Source organism: Muntiacus reevesi, chromosome 19 (genome assembly GCF_963930625.1).
Source record: "Muntiacus reevesi chromosome 19, mMunRee1.1, whole genome shotgun sequence".
Lineage (NCBI taxonomy): Eukaryota > Metazoa > Chordata > Mammalia > Artiodactyla > Cervidae > Muntiacus > Muntiacus reevesi.
The window spans coordinates 31,261,321-31,284,854 of record NC_089267.1 but is presented as its reverse complement, the minus strand read 5'-3'; the positions used below and the strand labels follow the sequence as shown (position 1 = coordinate 31,284,854).

The 23,534-nt window shown below is 39.8% G+C and overlaps 1 protein-coding gene across 1 annotated transcript; it reads left to right on the top strand.

Moving 5' to 3' along the window:
* The first annotated feature begins 583 nt into the window (after positions 1–583).
* LOC136150738 (nephrocan-like) lies at positions 584–23,071 on the top strand. Its single transcript, XM_065911446.1, has 3 exons — positions 584–772; positions 13,707–14,608; positions 22,624–23,071. The coding sequence occupies exons 1-3, from the start codon at positions 584–586 to the stop codon at positions 23,069–23,071; spliced, it is 1,539 nt and encodes a 512-aa protein (XP_065767518.1).
* The last annotated feature ends 463 nt before the right edge of the window (positions 23,072–23,534 follow it).

The window sequence follows — 23,534 nt, the reverse complement described above, 5'->3', positions numbered from 1 at the left end:
TGATATGAGGGTGATCCAGTGGCAGATGAATCAAACAAGTTACCTGTGGCTCTAAACATCTCTCCATTGCACCCCCATTGTTTTACTAGCAGTAAAATACTGAAACAACAATAATAAATAAAAAACCTGTCTATTTTCCCACTCTGGTTAACGTGAGGAAAAAACACCTGCCCATTGCAGTCCCACAAAAATGGTTTTAATATAGGGTCACAGAAAACGCAATGGTTTTATAGCCCACTATAAAACAGCTCTTTGTCTTTTGCCCCTAATTCCCGAGTGTCACATTTAACAAAACAAGGAAACTCCAGATAATAGAGGTGTTTGCAGATTAGCCTTTCAAGCCATAAATAACATAGGGTGTTGCTCACCTATAAATATTAAGGCAGCTTATCAATGTTTAAGTGCCTTCCTCTTTGAAATAGTTGCTAACATTTTAACCCAGGCAAATTGGGAATTTTTTCTCTCTTGTCTTCTTACATTGACAGAGTACACATTCATAAGGTTCTATGATCAGATTTCACGGTATAAAAAGTGAGCCGTCGCCTGAACACTCGCCGGCTACGTGCGAGGCCCTGCTGGGGAGATGTGTCTGCTTTACGCCTTCCTTGCTCTGCTCGCTCTCTGCTATGGCCTCGATCCTCGCTGTCCCGGACGATGCAGCTGTGACTCAGAGCACCTGGTGCAATGCTACAGGCTAACGGAGGTACCATCGGGCATTCCTGCCACCACCAAGAAGCTCTGCATCAGCCATAGCAAAATCCAACACCTTCAGGTAATCACTCATTCTCCTGCAACTTTATCTTGTGAGACAGGGTGAAGGGGTGACTGTGGGGTTGTTAAACTTAATGTGAATAACTTAAAAGCGATGGTTATGAAATTGTGTCGCTGCCCTCGCTACCTGTTTGCTCTGTGTACTGAGATGGGTATATGCCTCTGGATATTTCATTTCAGGGAAGGAGCCCCCCCCCCCATAATAAAATAATATTTTGTTTTAGTTTTTAAAAATTTTAATTATGTTTTTGCAGAGTAAAAGCAGAGTAATGATTCTTAACAAAAAGAGTTTGAGAGCATATGGCTCCTTCATGTCCTGGTTTTAAAAAGAATTTGTTTGGGGGAAAAAAACATACTTTTGTTTATGCCATAGAAGGCAGATGATACTTATAACATTATAAGGCTATCAAGATAAACACAGCATGTGAGAATTATTCATACAAACCCTACAAACCAGCTGGGCATTAATGTCTTTATAGAAACTTATACAATAGAAATACACGTTTTTGTTTTGCCACATAACTGAAATTCTCATTCTATGTGCTTTTTATTTTTTAATTTATTTTTAGTTGATCTATGTGCTTTTAATTATGGCTTTTATTTTCATGCTTTCCTATTCAGCGGGCACTTGAAAAGAGTGCTATAGATCTGTCTGACTTGTATAACATGAAGAAACTTGTTTTTGACCTTTGGTATTTTGAAAGGTATCAAGAGACTAGAGTTCTCATTTTAGTTTTCTCACCAGAGATAGAATTACCTTAGACAAGCAGTTAAAAAAAAAAATCTCTGGACCTTATTTGTTACTTTTATGACATGAGAAGGCTGGATTAGATTGGGGATCCCAGGAATTTTCTAGATGGAAAATCCTATCATTCTCTGGTCACCGCTTCTCCCTCATCAATCCAAACCTTAAGATAAGGAAATACCTGTCTATGATCCAGGTGCAGAGAGTCAGCAGGTGAATGTACTTTTCCTTCAGAGACACCTCCCTGTCCCCCTGTTTTATTTGGACAAGAAATTTTAATGTAGGTGCACGCGAACACTGGGAGTTTGAAATTTGTGGCATGGTATTTATGTCAAGGTTCATAAACACCATTGCCTAGTCATCATCTGTTTACTTTCCTCTTCTAATCCCGTAGTGTCTTATGCCTGTCAGGTCTCAGCATTCAAGCAAGACACCCGGTTAAAGGGCAAAATGCTTAAATATTTGTCCTGAGGACTTGAGATACTGAGAGGTGGAGTGTCAACTAACCCTGGTAATGATCCCCCACTGTTGCTCTGCGGTCAATAAGATGAAATTATGTCTCTCCTCAAATTCATTTACTGATTGAGTTCATTTGTCATTGGTTTAGGTTCATTGAACAGCAATATTAATTGGTTTAGGTTCATTGAATAGCAATATTGCCACTTCCCTGACTTTAACCTAGTTAATTATCTCTAGGAAGGACTGTTTGCAGCAGAAAAGTTGAAGAAAGAGAGGACTGTTTGGTGAAGGAAGTAGAAAGTTCCAAGCAATAATACTTCTCTTTTCCCTTTTAAAAATCCTTAGGCTTTAAATGACCATAGGTTACTTGCATCTAGTGAATGCAGTATTATTCTGTTTATCTGGTTTGAACTATAGAATTGGGTGCCTGTATTTTAAAGAAAAAGCCTTAAAATGGATCTACAGATTAATAACAATAGAAACTATACACACACACACACACACACACACACATACATATGCATACCTATATACCCATACACAACATATATATGTATGAATGCAGAGCACATTTATATATATATACAATATATATGTATGTGTATATATACCACAATTTTAAATGTTTCTGTTACTTGTTCATATGATTCAACTGTCTTTGGGTCCATGAATGCTGTGGTTGAGACTGCAGATAAAAGATGAAAAATTCAGTTCCAGGAGTTTTTTGGTGGCCTAGTGGTTAGGATTCTAGGCTCTCAACTGATGTGGCCCAGGTTTACTCTCTGGTCGGGGAACAAAGATCCTACAAGCCACACAGTACAGTCAATAAAAAAGAAAAAGTACTAAAAATTCACAGTTCTTGCCCTCAAGAAAAGAGGGATTTTATTCATCCTTTTATCTGTAAAAATCCCTACTTCTTTGAGGTGCACACCAGCCGACAATAAACACTCCGTTTGTTCCTCTGTGAGTCTTGTACTGTGCCCCTGTCTCTCATCCTAAGTCTCCTTCCTCTCCATCCTAAGTTCTGCATCTTTTGGGGTGCCTTTAGTGTTAATATCCCAGTCCCACACTTCCTTGAACTCATAAAAATCATCTATCTACATTTCCAGTTCTCCACAGCTGTCTACTCTCGTTTATATCATAATCCTCGTTATACCTGAAATTTCTCTAATCAAAAATCTTGAATTCCCATATGTGCTCTCTTGTCATTATCTCCTTTCCATTCAGCCGCCATATGCTGCACTTATTATTCTACCTCATGGAGACTTCTAATCCTAGATCTACCCACATTCTCTCAGATAATCAGTTCATTTCTTATTTATCTTCTTTCCCTACCCTGTCCCCTTTTGCGTCCCACAATTAAGTATCTCAACACTTACTCAGCAAAGCCTCAGTCTCTATTTATCATGATCACTTTCCTTTGTTTCTCCTATACCTGGACAGCTGGTGCTGCTGGAGAGGCTCATTATCTGGTGTCATACCCAAGATAACTTTTACCAAACCCAAGGTCATGACAATGCATGCCTGTATTTTCTTCTGAGAGTTTTACAGGTTTAGCTCTAACATATAAAGGACAAATAGAAATGTCTTTGGGATTCCCCGGTGACTCAGTGGTAAAGAACCTGCCTGCAATGCAGGAGCCACAGGAGATGCAGGTTCAATTCCTGGGATGGGAAGATCCCTGGAGGAGGGCATGGCAACCCACTCCAGTATTCTTGCCTGGAGAATTCTGTGGACAGAGGAGCCTGGCAGGTTACAGTCCATACGGTCGCAAAGAGTTGGACACAACTGAAGCAATTTAGCGTGCACACAGAAATGTCTTTCTGGTGGCAGTCAGTGAAAATAATTATACTTTACATCTTTTGTGGAAGAGAAGAAGGTACTTCAAATTCTTCTTGCGTAAGAAATATATAGGGACTTCCCTGATGGCCCAGCGGGTAAGACTCTGTGCTCCCAACGCAGGGGGCCTGGGTTTGATCCCTGGTGAGGGAACTAGATACCAGTACCACAACTGCAGTCTCAGTGCTGCCCCTCAGTTGTGTCTGGCTATTTGCGACTCCGTATACTGTAGCCCGCCAGGCTCCCCTGTCCATGGAATTTTCCAGGCAAGAATACTGGAGTGAGTTGCCATTGCCTCCTCCAGGGGATCTTCCCCACCCAGGGAATGAACCTGCATCTCTTGGGTCTCCTGCATTGGCAGGAAGATTCTTTACCACTACCCTACCTGGGAAGCCCCCAGTTAAGACCGACTGCAGCCAAATAAATAAATACATATTTTTTAAAAAGAAATATACAGTTTATCAACAAGGGAGAGATTATGAATTCTTTTTATATTCTCTCCATACTTTCCAGAATTTTTAAAATTTTTTACAGAGAACAAATGCTGCTTTGATGATCAGGAAAAATTCCAACATAGTTTAGAAAACTCCTTGCCGGCTTGGTTCACATATGTCTGAGGCAGTCACTGGGCACATGTGTCAGCTTCCTGTGTGCATTTGACCTAAACAGAGCCTAAGGAAGTTCTGTGATCCTCTAGTGCTTCGAGAGGGGGCTTCCCAGAACTGAAAACTGAAACAAAACAAAGCCTTTTCACGGAGAGATCAGCAGAATTGGCCCCCCTGCTCTCTTTCATTTTACTTGGTTTGCCTTTTTTTTTCTCTTTAACTTTTCATATTATAAGGCAACTTTTATCTCCATAAACTTTAGGTTCACCAAACTATAAAAATGTGATGGCAGGCATTTTACTTAGCTAAGCTTTCTAAGCCTGTTTTTCTTTTTTCTTTTTTCCTAAGCCTAATTGTTAATACCAAGCCACACTTGCCTTGCTTTTTAACCAATGTTGACAAATGGCCAACAGTCCCAAGGTTAGCTCCAGGGCAAAAGCATCTCTTTCCATATCTCTTGAGCACAACCCTGCTCAGGCCACAGAAATGGAAAAAACAAGTCTGGCAGATTCTTTTCCTTTTGTCAGCTTTGCAAACTCAACTGATAAGTTGAAAATCAATGAGTGTCTTCTTCATTGTGGCACCAGAACTCTATACACTTCACAAACAGTAAAGTTAAAAACATATGTGTTAACATTTCTCCAAAGAAGACATACAGAGGGCTAACAAACACATGAGAAGGTGCTCAACATCACTCATTATCAGAGAAATGCAAATCAAAACCACAATGAGGTACCATCTCACACCGGTCAGAATGGCTGCCATCAAAAAGTCTACAAACACCCTAGATAATATACATGTTTCGAAGCTGTTCTCTCGAAACTTCCCAGCCTCGCCTTCTCCCACAGAGTCCAAAAGTCTGTTCTGTACATCTGTGTCTCTTTTTCTGTTTTGCATATAGGGTTATTGTTACCATCTTTCTAAATTCCATATATATGTGTTAGTATACTGTATTGGTCTTTATCTTTCTGGCTTACTTCACTCTGTATAATGGACTCCAGTATGACAGAAAACCACTACAATATTGTAAAGTAATTAGCCTCCAACTAATAAAAATAAATGAAAAAAAAAGAAATAAACATCTGAGTTCCTATATAAAGAAAAAAGTCTACAAACAATAAAAGCTGGAGAGAGTGTGGGAAAAAGGGAAGCCTCTTACACTGTTGGTGGGAATGCAAACTAGCACAGCTACTATGGAGAACAGTGTGGAGATTCCTTAAAAAATTGGAAATAGAACTGCCGTATGACCCAGCAATCCCAGTGCTGGGCATACACACCGAGGAAACCAGATCTGAAAGAGACACGTGCACCCCAATGTTCATCGCAGCACTGTTTATAATAGCCAGGACATGGAAGCAACCTAGATGTCTGTCAGCAGATGAATGGATAAGGGAGTTATGGTACATATACACCATGGAATATTACTCAGCTATAAAAAAGAACACATTTGACTCAGTTCTAATGAGATGGATGAAACTGGAGCCTATTATACAGAGTGAAATAAGTCAGAAAGAGAAAGACAAATACTGTATATTGACACATATTATGGAATTTAGAAAGAAGATGGTAACTACAACCCTATAGGCAAGACAGCAAAAGAGACACAGATGTTAAGAACAGACTTTTGAACTCTGTGGGAGAAGGCGAGGGTAGGATGATTTGAAAGAATAGTATTGAAACGTGTATATTACCATATGTAAAATAGATGACCAGTGCAAGTTCAATTTATGAAGCAGGGCACTCAAAGCCAGTGCTCTGGGACAACCCAGAGGGATGGGGTGGGAAGGGAGGTGGGAGGGGGGTTCAGGATGGGGGACACATGTACACCTGTGGCTGATTCATGTCGATGTATGGTGAAAACCACCACAGTACAGTAAAGTAATTAGCCTCCAATAAAAATAAATAGATTAATTTTTTTTTAATGTATGTGTTAGGGTAAGATAAACCTGGATTGGAAGCCCAGTCTTTCCACTTCCTAGCATGAAATACTTGGACAGATTGTTTCGCCTTCTTGAGCTTTAGTTTCGCTCATTGAAAAGGAAATAATCATGTTTACACACAGAGCTTTGTAAATGTAAGCATCATATGTGTCAGTTCTAGCCACGTGGGTGAACCCAGAGGCTGTTATGCAGAGTGAAGTAAGTTAGAGAGAAAAAACAAGTGTTGTGTATTAACACATATATATGGAACCTAGAAAAATGGTACTGATGAGCTTATTTGCAGGGCAGGAACAGAGACGCAGACATAGAAAGCAGACATGTGGACGCAGCAGGGGAAGGAGAAGGTGGGACAAGGGTGAGAGAGTAGCACCGACACATAAACACTAGCAGATGTAAGACAGGTAGTTAGTGGGACGCTGCTGAACAACACAGGGAGCTCAACCCGGTGCTCTGTGACGACCTAGATGGCTGGGATGGGAGGGAGGTTCAAGAAGGAGAAGATATAAGTATACTTAAGGCTGTTTCAAGTTGTTGTATGGCAGAAACCAATACAACACTGTAAAGTAAGTATCCTTCAATAAAAAGATAAAAGATAAGCATAGTAAATATTTAGAAAATGGTAGGCCATTTTCACCAATAATCAGTTCAGTTCAGTCGCTCAGTCCTGTCCCTCTCTCTGCGACCACATGGATTGCAGCACAGCAGGCCTCCCTGTCCACCACCAACCCCTGGAGCCTACTGAGACTCATGTCCATCACATCAGTGATGCCATCCAGCCATCTCATCCTCTGTCATCCCCTTCTCCTCCTGCCTTCAATCTTTCCCAGCATTGGGGTCTTTTCAAATGAGTCAGTTCTTTGCATCAGGTGGCCAAAGTATTGGAGTTTCAGGTTCAGCATCAGAATATTCAGGACGGATTTCCTTTAGGATTGAATGGTTGGATCTCCATGCTGTCCAAGGGACTCTCAAGAGTCTTCTCCAACACCACAGGTCAAAAGCATCAATTCTTCAGCGTTCAGTTTTTTTTATAGTCCAACTCTCACATCCATACATGACTACTGGAAAAACCAGAGCTTTGACTAGATGGACCTTTGTTGGTAAAGTAAGGTCTCTGTGTTTTAATATACTGTCTAGGTTGGTCATAACTTTTCTTCCAAGGAGCAAGCATCTTTTAATTTCATGGCTGCAGTCACCTTCTGCAGTGATTGTGGAACCCCCCCAAAATGAAGTATCTCACTATTTCCATTATTTCCCCATCTATTTGCCATGAAGTGATGGGAACAGATGCCATGATCTTAGTTTTCTGAATGTTGAGCTTTAAGTCAACTTTTTCACTCTCCTCTTTCACTTTCATCAAGAGACTCTTTAGTTCTTCACTTTCTGCCATAAGGGTGGTGTCATCTGTGTATCTGAGGTTACTGATATTTCTCCTGACAATCTTGATTCCAGCTTGTGCTTCATCCAGCCTGACATTTCATATGATGTACTCTGTATAGAAGTTAAATAAGCAGGGTGACAATATACAGCCTTGACGGACTCCTTTCCTGATTTGGAACCAGTCTGTTGTTCCATGTCCAGTTCTAACTATTGCTTCTTGACCTGCATACAGATTTGTTAGGAGGCAGGTCAGGTGGTCTGGTATTCCCATCACTTGAAGAATTTGCCACAGTTTGTTGTGATCCACACCATCAAAGGCTTTGGCATAGTCAAAAAGCAGAAGTAGAGTTTTTCTGGAACTCACTTGCTTTTTCAATGATCCAATGGATATTGGCAATTTGATCTCTGGTTCCTCTGCCTTTTCTAAATCCAACTTGAACATCTGGAAGTTCATGGTTCACGTACTGTTGAAGCCTGACTTGGAGAATTTTGAGCATTACTTTGCTAGCGTGTGAGATGAGTGTAATTGTGTGGTAGTCTGAGCATTTCCTTGGCATTGCCTTTCTGTGGGATTGGAATGAAAACTGACCTTTTCCAGTTCTGTGCCTACTGCTAAGTTTTCCAAATTTGCTGGCATATTGAGTGCAGCACTATCACAGCATTATCTTTTAGGATTTGAAATAGCTCAACTGGAATTCCATCACCTCCACTATCTTTGTTCATAGTAATGCTTCCTAAGGTCCACTTGACTTCACATTCCAGGATGTTTGACTCTAGTGAGTGATCACACCATCATGGTTATCTGGGTCATGAAGATCTTTTTTGTTTAGTTCTTTTGTGTATTCTTGCCACCTCCTCTTAATATATTCTGCTTCTGCTAGGTCCATACCATTTCTGTCCTTTATTGTTCTCAGCATTGCATGAAATGTTCCCTTGGTGTTTCTAATTTTCTTGAAGAGATCTTTACTCTTTCCCATTCTATTGTTTTCCTCTATTTCTTTGCATGGATCACCAAGAAAGGCTTTCTTATCTCTCCTTGCTATTCTTTGGAACTCTGCATTCAAAGGGGTATATCTTTCCTTGTCTCCTTTTCCTCTTGCTTCTTTTCTTTTCTCAGCTACTTGTAAGGCCTCCTCAGACAACCATTTTGCCTTTTTGCATTTCTTTTTCCTTGATCATTGCCTCCTGTACAGTGTCACAAACCTCTGTCCATAGTTCTTCAGGCACTTTGTCTATCAGATATAATCCCTTGAAACTATTTGTCACTTACACTGTATAATTGTAAGGGATTTGATTTAGGTCATACCCGAGAGGTCTAGTGTCTTTCTCTACTTTCTTCAATTTAAGTCTGAATTTGGCAATAAGAAGTTCATGATCTGAGCCACAGTCAGTTCTCTGTCTTGATTTTGCTGACTATATAGAGCTTCTCCATCTTTGGCTGCAAAGAATATAACCAATCTGATTTTGGTATTGACCATCTGGTGATGTCCATGTGTAGAGTCTTCTCTTGTGTTGTTGGAAGAGGGTGTTTGCTATGACCAGTGTGTTCTCTTGGCAAAACTCTTTTAGTCTTTGACCTGCTTCGTTTTGTACTCCAAGGCCAAATTTGCCTGTAGCTCCAGGTAGCTCTTGACTTCTTACTTTTGCATTCCAGTTCCCTATAATGAAGAGCACATGTTTCTTGTGTGTTAGTTCTAGAAGGTCTTGTAGGTCTTCATAGAACTGTTTACTTCAGCTTCTTCAGCATTACTGGTCAGGGCATAGACTTGGATTACTGTGATTTTGAATGGTTTGCCTTGGAAATGAACAGAGATCATTCTGTCGTTTTTGAGATTGTATCCAAGTACTGCATTTTGGACCCTTTGTTGACTATGATAGCTACTCCATTTTTTCTAAGGGATTCTTGTCCACAGTAGTAGATATAATGGTCATCTGAGTTAAATTCACTCATTACAGTCCATTTTAGTTTGCTGATTCCTAAAATGTTAGTGCTCATTCTTGCCATCTCCTGTTTGACTACTTCCAATTTGCCTTGATTCATGGACCTAATATTCCAGCTTCCTATGCAATATTGCTCTTTACAGCATTGGACTTTATTTCCATCACCAGTCACATCCACAACTGGGTGTTGTTTTGGCTTTGGCAAAAGTAATCTGCATTCACCCGATAAAGAGAAAAGGTTCTCTATGCTTAATAACAGAAAACGACTATTCCCTGGATTCAGCTAAGAATATGACTGATATTTACTATGTAGGCTAGTCTATATACTTTGTAAATAAAAATGGAGACAAATTGAACCTCCCACACCACATTTTGTCCTCAAAGAAACTGTCCATTCAGATCCACGTCATCTCTGAGACTGGCTGCATAGTCAGCAGTCTTTTAGGGTTTGTCGTCATGCAGATAGAAGTGGAAGCATTTGCAACACCAAGGTCTTTTTGGGGGAGATCAACAGTCCCAGAGGTGCAAATCTATGTGGAGAGTCACTTGTGACTCTATGTGAAAGAAAGCCTAGAAAAAGGCACTTTAGAATGAAGAATAGATTAAACACCCTGAGTCTTGGACAGCACATTTTTTAAAATTTTTTGGCCTCATCCCTTCAGTTCAGTTAAGTTCAATCGCTTAGTCATGTCCGAATCTTTGTGACCCCATGGACTGCAGCACGCCAAGCTTCCCTGTCCATCACCAACTCCCAGAGCTTGCTCAAACTCATGTCCATCAAGTCAGTGATGCCATCCAACCATCTCATCCTCTGTCATCCCCTTTTTCTCTCACCTTCAATCTTTCCCAGCATCAGGGTCTTTTCCAATGAGCCAGTTCTTAGCATCAGGTGGCCAAAGTATTGGAGTTTCAGCTTCACCATCAGTCTTTCCAATGAATATATAGGACTGATTTCTTTTAGGATTGACTGTTTTGATCCTCTTGCAGTCCAAGACTCTCAAGAGTCTTCTCCAACACCACAGGTCAAAAACATCATTTCTTCGGTGTTCAGCTTTCTTTATAGTCAAACTCTCACATCCATACATGACCACTGGAAAAACCATAGCTTTGACTAGACAGACCTTTGTTGGTAAAGTAATGTCTCTGCTTTTTAATATGCTGACTAAGTTGGCCATAGCTTTTCTTCCAAGGAGCAAGTGTCTTTTAATTTCATGGCTGCACTCATCGTCTGCAGTGATTCTGGAGCCCCCCAAAATAAAGTCTCTCACTGTTTCCATTGTTTCCCCATCTATTTGCTATGAAGTGATGGGACCGGATGCCATGATCTTAGTTTTATGAATGTTAAGTTTTAAGTCAACTTTTTCACTCTTCTCTTTCACTTTCATCAAGAGGCTCTTTAGTTCTTCTTCACTTTCTGCCTTAAGGGTGGTGTCATCTGCATATCTGAAGTTATTGATATTTCTCCTGGCAATCTTGATTCCAGCTCAAATCATCCCTTGTATGGAAGATTTGTACTATATAATTTCTAAAATTTCTGCTTTTCCAAAAATACGATCTGTGTCCAGATCTTGAGACGTGTTTGAAAAACATTAATTATAGACCACAGGCAGCAGAAAATGTATTAGAAAATGATAACTTGAGGAAGAAAGGGCTTTGGAGTTCTGTAGACCTTGCTGAAATTCAAATTTGCGGGGTTATAAGGAGAACTAATGATAACATATAGAAAAGCACATGGAACTTGTAGATGCTCAACACATTTTTAAAAAAAGGTATTATTCTTGAGACTATGACTAATTAATGCATCTGGTTAATCATTAAGAAAATATCAAATGTTAGCAGTAATATATAAGCCAAGGCAGCTGCCAAAAATTTATGATTAAAAATATTTGTTTATTGCATTTTTAACATGAGATTCTTCAACTAGTGTACCATTTTAGGAGATGCTTTAAAATATACCATAATTCACATCACAGGTCCTCCTATATATAAAAACATATTACAAATATGTGCTGCAGAATTAACCCACTTTGAAGGTATTAACCATATACTGGTATTACAAAAGGATTCAACTGCATAATTATTATTTTTTTTTTTAAATATTATTTTATTAGTTGGAGGCCAATCACTTTACAACATTTCAGTGGGTTTTGTCATACATTGACATGAATCAGCCATATAGTTACACGTATTCCCCATCCCGATCCCCCCTCCCACCTCCCTCCCCACCCGACTCCTCAGGGTCCTCCCAGTGCACCAGGCCCAAGCACCTGACTCATGTATCCCACCCGGGCCGGTGGTCCGTTTCACCATAGATAATATACATGCTGTTCTTTCAAAACATCCCACCCTCACGTTCTCCCCCAGAGTTCAAAAGTCTGTTCTGTACTTCTGTGTCTCTTTTTCTGTTTTGCATATAAGGTTATCGCCACCATCTATCTAAATTCCGTATATATGTGTTAGTATACTGTAATGTTCTTTATCTTTCTGGCTTACTTCACTCTGTATAATGGGCTCCAGTTTCATCCATCTCATTAGAACTGATTCAAATGAATTCTTTTTAACGGCTGAGTAATATTCCATGGTGTATATGTACCACAGCTTCCTTATCCATTCATCTGCTGATGGGCATCTAGGCTGCTTCCATGTCCTGGCTATTATAAACAGTGCTGTGATGAACATTGGGGTGCACGTGTCTCTTTCTCAACTGCATAATTAAATCAAACATTTAGAAGCTGTAGACAGTAAGACATAAAATTGTGCATTGAAAATTCCAGCTTAACTGAATTCTAAATCAGGTTGACAATTTTGTGAAGATTTATCAAGTTGAGGAATATCTGGAACAATTCTTCTTTTACCTAACCATGATTTTACTCTGAGAAACAAATACCAAAAATTACATCATCCTAAAAAAGCGGTAGATGTCAAGCTAGGAATCCTCCAAAGGAGGATATGTGTAAAGATAGGGGTGCTTGAACTTGCAAACCATGGAGAAAGTGTATCAGATTTGGGTAATTCCTAAAATAGAGGAGAGGAATAGCATTAGGTCTGGGTTATATGCATGAAGGGACTCCTTGCTCTACAGACATAGAGACACATGTATCCTCTTTGTTTCTTCATGAATCTTTTTCATCAGTGAAACAAAAATTGGGGAGTGGGAACAAGGAGACTAGTTTTCCAAACTATAATATACTTGAAAATGTCTCTCTGATAGGCTCATCCAACTGATAGCAGTATATATGACATTAATTTTTTTTTTTACTTTTAATGCTTAAAATTGTTTAAATGTAATTTAAAATTTTAAAACATCTAAACAATGCGAAATGTAGATAGATAATGAAAATTCCCTATAACCTTACCCCCTCAGAATTAGCAACTCTAGTTAACAGTTTGGTGAAATTTCCAGATTGTTTCCTTTTTGGCTGTTACAAGATGATGCAACAAAGAACATCCTGTCCCACACATCATTGTGCAATTTGTAAGCACTTCTACCTAGAAGTAAATTTGCTGGATCAAAGAATACATAGCAAAAGTTGGCCAGTTTTATGTCTACCAATAGTGTATGAAAATGCTTAAAATATTTTAGACCTCTTATACTGCTAGCAGTTGTGAATAAAAATGGTTAGGACCTGAGTTTCTATCCTTTTCCAAGAGATAATTTAAAACCACATGGAGCCCAGCCTGTGCTCTGTGATGACCTTGAGGAAGGGAAAGGGGTGCGGAGCAAGGTTCAAGAGGGAAGGGTATGTAAACATATATGTATATAATTATGACTGATTCGTGTTGTTCTACAGCAAAACCAATACAATATTGTAAAGCAACTTTCCTCCAATTAAAAGAACTTTTAAGTAATTCTAGTAAAAAAATAAAATAAGATAAAATAGATCCTGAAGGAAAAAACTGAAGCATCATTAGTATTGAATGATAACATATATGCCTTTTTAAAAATAATAATCCTAATTTACTGCTTTTCTCCTCTCTTCCCCATTCCTGCTTTTTTTTCTTTCTTTCTTTCTTTTTTTTTTTTAATAGCTATCTAACTTTACCCAAATGTTAGTTCTAGAAGATTTTCTTCTGCTGGCCAGTGGCACAGAATCAGTAGAAAATGACACTTTCAAAACTCTGAGTACTTTGAAGACCTTGGAACTCTGGAAAAATAAGTTAAGACGGGTCCCTCGTGCTCTCCCGGCCAGCCTTGAAGTGTTAAAACTAAATGATAATTCAATATATGTGCTTCACGGATCTGATTTTGAAGGACTGAAGAAATTAAAAATCCTCGAACTGAAGAACAACCTGATCTCTTCCGTCTCTCCCAGCATGCTGTCCTCCCTTGTCAGTCTGCAAAGCTTGACGTTAGACGCCAACAACATCGAGAATGTGCAGGGGCCGCTGGCCCTTCCCCATCTGAAGCATCTGAGCATGGAGAACAACAAGCTGCATCTCATACCGGCTAGCTTCTTCGCTTCCCTTCCGTCTCTGCAATTTCTCAGTTTCAGTAGCAACTTTCTGACTAAAATTCCGATTAACCTGCCCAAATCTTTGCTCTCTTTAAAAATGGAGAGAAACCGGCTCAAAGCGGTGAGATTTCGCGATATGAAACACTTGGAGAATCTTTCCCACCTTTACCTGTCAGAAAACTCACTCTCTTCCATCGAGGGGGCCCAACTTCTTGCCAATTTAACCACTCTCGAGGTGTCCCAAAACCAGCTTCAGACGTTGCCCCTCCGACTGCCAGCCCGGCTACAAAAGCTGGATATCAGCAGTAATCTGATTCGGAAGGTTACGGCGCAGGATTTCCGGGACCTCCGAGATCTGAAGCACTTGTTTCTGGACAACAACGTTGTCAGCTTGTTTGAAGCTGGAGCCCTGCACAAGTGCTCCCAGCTCTCCAATCTGGCCTTGGAGCAGAACCTCCTCCTGTCTATACCTCTGCGGTAAGTGAGCCTCATCACCTGTGGAACTCACCAGAGTAGTCTTCCAAAGATGGGGGCAACTGAGTACATTACAGAAGAAAGAAAAGTAGCCCAAGTAAACGTAATTTATCTGATTAAATCTATCCAAAGGTTCAGAGGCAGAAGTTTTAAACAAGGGTTTGGAATCTCCAGCCCTCAAGCTGACTCCTGCACTAACTTACCTTGCCTGTGGGACAAGATACCAAAAGGAGATCTGTATTAGAAGCAACTCAGCTTCAGGGAAGTATGCTAAGGAACATCACAGAGGGCTATTACTTGTAGAAATATGTTCTGGTTTTCTAAACTATGGCCTGGATCCAGCAACAGGCCCACTAGGCATGTGCTTAAGGGGGTGCATGCTTCCTCTTATCTGACTCTTTACAACCCCATGGACTGTAGCCCGCCAGGTTCCTCTGTCCATGGAATTTTCCAGGCAAGAATATTGGAGTGGGTTGCCATTTCCTACTACAGGGGATCTTCCTGACCCAAGGATGGAACTCGTGTCTCTTGCATCTTCTGCACTGGCAGGCAGATTCCACTGCACCATTTGGGAAGCAAGACAGGTGCTTAACCACTAGCAAAGCAAGGACCCCAGGAAAAACTGAGGGGGGACATATAGTATGACATTTATATTTTTAAAAGCATTGAAATAGTATCTAAGGGAAAAATCAAAACCTTGACATCTAGCATTGTGTTTGTTTTGAGTTATGTGTTTAGGACCTTGTGTTTCTCAGAGCTGTGGGGTGCTGCGTGGTTTGCTATGGACCCGTCTGAGTGTGCGTCTGTTTGTGTTGCTCTTACTGGTGTTTTCAGCTGCTGCTTCTATTTTCTTTCTCTCACACACAAACACACATATATCCTCATACTCTGGCACTTAATAATTTTTTTTCCAAATATCCCTACTTCTACCCCCAACCCACTGTTCTTGCTCCCCTCTAACCAAGTTATAATCTGTAACTAATATGTTTATGTTAATTGACTCTATTTATTTAACTTTTATCCCATGTTTCACATTTTAAAGTGGAATAAAAATAGAAGAGTAAGTACTATTATTCTCCTAAAAAACATACTATGTTGTTTATTAAACGTGCCTATCAGCAGATTCTTTTTCTTTTCAGCACTTTATAGAAAAAAGGCTTCCTCCCCTATTATCATTATCAAATTTCTCACATTAATATATCAACTTCAGACTTCTGTAGGATCCTGTGGCACTAGATTTACTTTTTGTCATTGTTCATTATGATAAATTTTCTTATCAATGAGAAAGGAATAAAATTATCTTTTATATAGATAGATGTTCATTTTTTTCTAGTTCAAAAAGAGATTTAAAAAGTATACGGTATGTTAGCTATCCCCAGTGCAAAACAGCAAAAAGTGATTTTTCAAACTGAAATTTGTATTTAAAATTCTATATTGAGAATGATTTGAAAGTAATCAATTTCTCTTAATGAATAAGCATGCATATACACTCAATTTAATTCAACAAGTATGTTTTGGCATTCACCATGTGCCAGGTACTTTACCAGGTACTTGGGATACATCAGTCTAATAAAGAGATAAAACTTCTTGCTCTTAAATTCTAGAAATGAAAGAATGACAACATAATATATAAGTAAACTATATAACATTTAGATATTGTTAGGTGTTCTAATTAACAAAATACAAGCAGGGTTACCAGGTTCAAGACTGTAAAGACTGGGGGTAGTTGGTTGTAATTTCTAATAAGGTAAGAATAGTACTCCCCTTGTAAAGGTAAGCTTTAAGCAAAGACTGGAAGAAGCTGACAGATTTAGCTGTAATGCTATTTGCCAGGCAGTGGGCAGGGTGGGGGGAGTGGGAGTGTTCTAGAAACAACAGCCAGTACAAAGGCCCTAAGGCTAGAGCATGTGGGCAGTATTTCAAGACTGTCATTCTTAAGACCAAGATTATGGCATCCGGTCCCATCACTTCATGGGAAATAGATGGGGAAACAATGGAAATGGTAACAAGTTTTATTTTCTTGGGCTCCCAAATCACTGCAGATGGTGACTGCAGCCATGAAAGTGGAAGATGCTTTCTCCTTGGAAGAAAAACTCTGAAAAACCTAGACAGTGTATTAAAAAGCAGAGATATCACTTTGCTGACAAAGGTCTGTATAGTCAAAGCTATGGTTTTTCCAGTAGTCATGTACAGATGTGAGAGTTGGACCATAGAGAAGGTTGAATGCTGAAGAACTGATGCTTTTGAACTGTGGTATTGCAGAAGACCCTTGAAAGTCCCTTGGACAACAAGGAGGTCAAATAAGTCAATCCTAAAGGAAATCAGTCCTGAATATTCATTGGAAGGACTGATGCTGAAGCTGATGTGAACTGACTCATTGGAAAAGACCCTGATTGCTGGGAAAAATTGAAGGCAGGAGAAGGGGATGACAGAGCATGAGATGGTTGGATGGCATCACCAATTCAATGGACATGAGTTTGAGCAAACTCTGGAAGACAGTGAAGGACAGGGAAGCCTGGCGTGCTGCAGTTCATGGGGTTGCAAAGAGTCAGACATGACTGAGTGACTGAACAACAACATTCTTGTTATTTAAATAATTCCTCTACTATATTTTTGATTACTACATGCTCCTCCAAAAAATATGAGTCAAGTAAAAAGTCAAAACAGGTTAGGGAGTGACTATATCACCTAAGGATTCTCAGTGGTCTATGACAGCCATGGACAAAACTGTGAACTTAGTGAATTTTTCTATTCAGGTGACTTTTAAAAGCATTTGGGGAAGTAATCCTGCTAAGTTTAATGAGTGAAAAATAGCATAATTATTCTTCATTACTTCTGACAGAGTATCTGTGTTTTCTTAAGTGACTACAGAAAGCACAGTGCTTTTACCCAGCAGAGTGTATAATGGGTTTGTAAGCCTGCTGCTTAAAACTCAACATTCAAAAAACTAAGATCATGGCATCTGGTCCCATCACTTCATGGCAAATAGATGGAGAAACAATGGAAACAGTGAGAGACTTTATATTTTTGGGCTCCAAAATCACTGCAGATGGTGACTGCAGCCATGAAATTAAAAGACACTTGCTCCTTGGAAGAAAAGCTATGACCAACCTAGACACTATATTAAAAAGCAGAGACATTACTTTACCAACAAAGGTCTGTCTAGTCAAAGCTATGGTTTTTCCAGTAGTCATGTATAGATCTGAGAGTTGGACTATGAAGAAAGCTGAGGGCCAAAGAATTGATGCTTTTGAACTGTAGTGTTGGAGAAGACTCTTGAGAGAGTCCCTTGGACTGCAGGAGGATCAAACCAGTCAATCCTAAAGGAAATCAGTCCTGAATATTCATTGGAAGGACTGATGCTGAAGCTGAAGCTCCAGTACTTTGGCCACCTGATGTGAAGAACTGACTCATTGGAAAAGACCCTGATGCTGGGAAAGAGTGAAGGCGGGAGGAGAAGGGGACGACAGAGGATGAGATGGTTGGATGGCATCACTGACTCAATGGACATGAGTTTGAGCAAACTCCAGGAGCTGATGATGGACAGGGAAGCCTGGCGTGCTGCAATCCATGGGGTTGGAAAGAGTGGGACACGACTGAGCGACTGAACTGAACTGAAGCCTGCTGCTGCTGCTGCTTGGTCGCTTCAGTCCTGTCAGACTCTTTGTGACCCCATGGACTGTAGCCCGCCAGGCTCCTCTGTCCATGGAATTCTCCAGGCAAGAATACTGGAGTGGGTTGCCATGCCCTCCTCCAGGGGATCTTCCCAATCCAGGAATTGAACCCAGGTCTCCTGCATTGCAGGCAGATTTTTTACCACTGATCCACCAGGGAAGCCCTTGCAAGCCTGAGCTAACTCTAATTTTCAAATCTGATTTCACAGTTGAATTATCTGGATAACTTTTTAAAAGCCCATTCATGCCTAGACCTCACTTCAAACCAATTACATCATCACCCCAGGCATCAGTGTCTTTAAGAAACTCCCCAGATAAATTTAAGGCATAACCCAGGTTGAGAACACTGGGAAAGGACAATGGGGCAAGTAATGAGCTGCCAGAGGGTATATGCCCATGAGGCATAAATGAAGCCACACAACTCTCTACTCTGTCAGAGAACTTGGCCTGTGTTCTTATAGAAAGTGATTTTTAAATTCCCCATCATGACCACTAAACCCCTACTCTGCAATTTTTCTTTGAACTGGAAATTTGGAAGGACCCAAAAAAGTTTTTCCATGGTTTCCCTCCTATAAAGAATTAAAACACAATACTATTTATTCCTTGGGCTCCCGTGGTGACTCAGCTGTAAAGAGTCTGCCTGCTAATGCAGGAGCCACGTGTTCTATCCCTGGGTCGGGAAGATCCCCTTAAGGAGGAATTGGCAACCCACTCCAGTATTCTTGCCTGAAAAATTCCATGGACAGAGGAGCCTGGCGGCCTACAGTCCATGGGGTCACAAGAGAATCAGACACGACTAAGCGACTCAACAACAGCTTAGAATTTAGACTACCCAGAACGTGGGTCTCACTTTTTGCTGCTTCTCATTTCACCAGTCTGCAGCTCAGGGAACAAAGATAAGTTACACCGTTCCTTCATTTTGCACAATTTGGATAATTCAAATCCAGAATAGCTTTCTACAACCTAATGAAGCTAGTTAGCATTTTCTCTTACACTCAAGTGCCATCTACTGACAAAATGGGGGTGTGCCTCTTTTTACTCTAAAAAGGGATAGTGCCCAAAGAACAAACAGCATTTCTAGACACTTGGTTAGTCTTAAAATCAGGGCTACATTTTTATAAAAATCAGACTTATAAAGACAAATTATATCAAAGAACTAAATGACTGCCAAAAGATCACAAAAGCAGGAGATTACTGATTCTTCTTACAATACCATTTTGATTCTCCATAGTAACATGAAAGAAAAATAAGATACTCCTAAGAACAGGTACAGTTTTTGGCTACCCAGCTGATAACTGGATAACTGTGTTTGTTTAAAAGAAAAGCTTGGCTTGCTCGTTGTCTTTAGTTAACATTTTTATGTGACTTCTGTGCAGTGAACACTTGAAAAATCAGAAGCTTTAAAAAGCTAAATAACTGAGACTTCCCCAGTGGCCCAGTGGTTAAGACTCCACTTCCAGTGCAAGCAGCGTGGGTTCAATCCCTAGTTGGGGAACAAAGATCCCACATGCTGTGGATGTGGCCAAAAAAAAAAAAAAAAGAACTAAATTATTTACCTGAAGTCACATACTAGTAGATAGAATAGCTAGAGTTAGAACTCAAAGTCTTAATAAGTAGACTCGACTCTTGATTTTACTGTCTCTTTCCTCAGCTGTGCCCCTTGTACCCTCAATAGTTACAGAACCTTGGTTGCCGCATCATCACCAATTAATAGTCTATTTTTTCTTGGGGAAAAAAAAAGCTACACACTGATTTTCTGTATAACTTTTAGAGATGTAAGCCGGATAAGCTGGTGTGTGCACAAAGTTACATTCTCTCAGGGATTAATTTCAAACTGAATTTAACTGTGGATATCAATTTGAAAATTGTTAATTGTATTAACAACAAATTTATTAAGAGAAAATGTCTTTGCAGAAGCTTATACCACACTGTTAAAATGTATGAAGTGATTTTCCCTGGTAAATTAACCTATTTTGTTAGGTAAATTTAATTCCAAACTTTTAAAAAGTCACTTTAAACAAGCATGACTTTAAAATATTCAAAAGCACAAATACTTATGTGTGTATATGTATTATATGGTTTAGGAGATGAATACAAATATAAAATACATAAACATAAATATAAAATGTAAATATCAAAGAAAAAAACCAAGGGCAAAATTTAGGCTAAGTGCCAGTAACCATGGGCTTCCTGGTGGCTCAGATGGTAAAGAATCTGCCAGCAATGTGGGAGACTAGGGTTCGATCCCTGGGTTGGGAAGATTCCCCTGAAGAAGAAATGGCTACCCATTCCAGTAACCTAAAAGATTAACCTTTTAGAATTAAATTCATCTAAAAATAACACTATAACAAACAAAAGGTAATATTGTTATAAAATACGCTTAAATTCATTTGTTTCTTTCTCTTTGGCATAGCAATCATATGACCGAGACCACCATAAAAAATTTCAGTGAATACTAAAAAGCATGACATAGAATACGTTCACACGGCATGAAGATAGCATTTGGATGGTATTGTGGGACTTTTTTTCCCATAAAACCTTTTCACTTATTGCACTTCATAAAGAGAATAGCACTTAATGGAAAGTTGTTGACTCACAGAAAGATTTTCAGTTCACAACTGTGATCCTTTTTTATTTTTATCAACAGTCGCTAGCATGAAATTTTTCAAATTGGTATCTGCAGTTAAAATTTTTTTCGTGATTATACAGCAATACTTGTTCAAAGTTGAAAACTTTGTGTGCTGAGAAATAAAGGAGTCATCCATAACTGCTCAATCAGAACCCATGTCTAGCCATAGTTGTTTTTATGTATTTCAAATCAGTCAATTTTGTCTTCTATTTTCCCCATTTAACATTATTGTGTAGCTTTTTTCTCTCTCTTTTTCTGTTTCTTTTTTTTTTTTTTTAATAAATATCACTATGGACCCAGAGATATTAATTCATTCAGTAAGTTATGGTTATTTATACTTGCTAGTCTCTTTTGATGCTCAAATTTCATTAGTAGGAGCCTCTCCAAGCTGGCTCCTGTGTTCATGGGACACAATACCATTATCTCTATTTTTTTTTTAAATTGTGGTAAAGCACACATAACATAAAATTTTCCACGTTAACCATTTTAAAATGTACAATTCAATGTTAACTATATTTGCATTGTTGTGCAACCAGGGTCCAGAACTTTTTTGTCTTGCGAAACTGAAACTCTGTACCCATTAAACAGCTCCTCATTTCCTCTCTCCCCTAAATCCCTGACAACCGCTATTCTAACTTCTGTTTCTATGAATCTGACTACTCTAGACATCTTATATAAGTAGAATCATACAGCGGTTATCTTTTGAAGTGGTTGTCGGTCAGTCATGTCAGACTCTTTGTGATTCCATGGACTGTAGCCCACCAGGCTTCTCTGTCCATGGAATTCTCCAGGCAAGAGTACTGGAGGGGGTTGTCATTGCCTTCTCCAGGGAATCTTCCTGACCCAGGGATTGAATCCAGGTCTCCTACATTGGGGCAGATTCTTTAACATCTGAGTCACCAGGGAAGTTATCTTTTTATGACTAGCTTCTTTTCCCACTTAGCATAGTATCCTTATTCATGTTGTAACATGAGTCAGAATTTCCTTCGTTTTAAGGTTGGATAATATTCCATTGTAGGTACTTATATTTTGTATTTTGCTTATTCATTCATCAATCAGTGGACATTTGGATTGCTTCCACATTTTAACTATTGTGAATTTGACATGGGAGTATAACATGGGTACATAAGTATCTCTTTGAGACCTTCCTTTCAATTCTTTTGAGTATATACACAAGAGTGGAATTTCTGGATCACATGGCAATTGTATTTTTTAATTTGGGGAGGACCACCATACTGTTTTCCATATCATCAGTACCATTTATACTCCCATCCACAGTGCACAAAGGTTCCAATTTCTCCACACTCTTGTTAACACTTGCTATTTTCTGTATTTTTGATAGCAGCCACCCTGATGGGTGTTCCACTAATCTCTGAACACTTCATTGCATTCTGGTTCAGATGTTCTAGCTTACTTTGCCCCAGACTTGGAATTAGCTGTTTTTTCAAGATTTTCACTGGAGGAGAAAAATGTATGAATATAAAATAGAAGAAATCAGAGAGTTAGGAAATAAGTTCTGTGAGAAAGGGTTAAAGACCAATAGGTAAGACTGAGGTTTGTACTTTTAATTAACTTTTCAAAATAAAGCTTATTTTCTAGCTTCAGAGGGAACAGAACGGTACAGCAAAGGTGGATGTTGCTCAGTCTGAGTTGCCTCAGCAGTTTGGAATGCCGGTCACAGCCTCCTCTCACATCCTGTTTCCATGCTTTTGCAGGCTCCCGGGAACCTTAGCCAGGCTGGACCTAAAAGGCAATGCCATCCAGGACATTGCTGAGAGGGAGGTCAAGGATCTGAAGCAGCTTCAGGTTCTAAACCTCAGGAACAACAAGCTTTCCGCTTTAGACCTCAAAGCCCTGGAGGTGCTGCCTCGCCTCCGGCACCTGTATCTGGATGGAAATCCGTGGAATTGCACCTGCAGTCTCCTGAGGGCCAGGGAGGTCCTGAAGGCCAAGGGCACAGATGTGAGGGGAGGACAGTGCGCAGCACCAGCTGAGCGACAAGGGGAGAGCTGGATGTCTTCCAAGAAGATCATGAAGCAATGTGAGCATCACTTACGTCTGACCGAGAGAAGCAAAGAGACCAAAAAGAAACCAAAGCTGGAGGAGCACGCCAGCATCAGAATCAATGTGGATGATGATTATTATGATTATGAGATAGATTAAGGATGAACTTTGTTTGCAGTTTAGAGAAAGGTTTTGTTTCTTTCTTTCTTAAATGTAGACCTCATTTTTAGAGCAGTTTTAGGTTCATATCAGAATCGAGAGCAAAGTACAGAGATTTCCTGTATACCCCCTACCCCTACACAAACATAGCCTCCCCTATTACAACATGTCCCACCAGACGCGGAACATTTATTACAGTTGATGAACCTGTATCAACGCATCATAATCACCTAAAGCCCACAGTTTATGTTGGGGTTCACTTTTGGAGTTGTACATACTATCAGTTAGTTCAGTCACTCAGTCGTGTCCGACTCTTTGCGACCCCATGGACTGCAGCACGCCAGGCCTCCCTGTCCATCACCAACTCCCAGAGTTTACTCAAACTCATGTCCATTGAGTCAGTGATGCCATCCAACTATCTCATCCTCTGTCATCCCCTTCTCCCACCTTCAGTCTTTCCCAG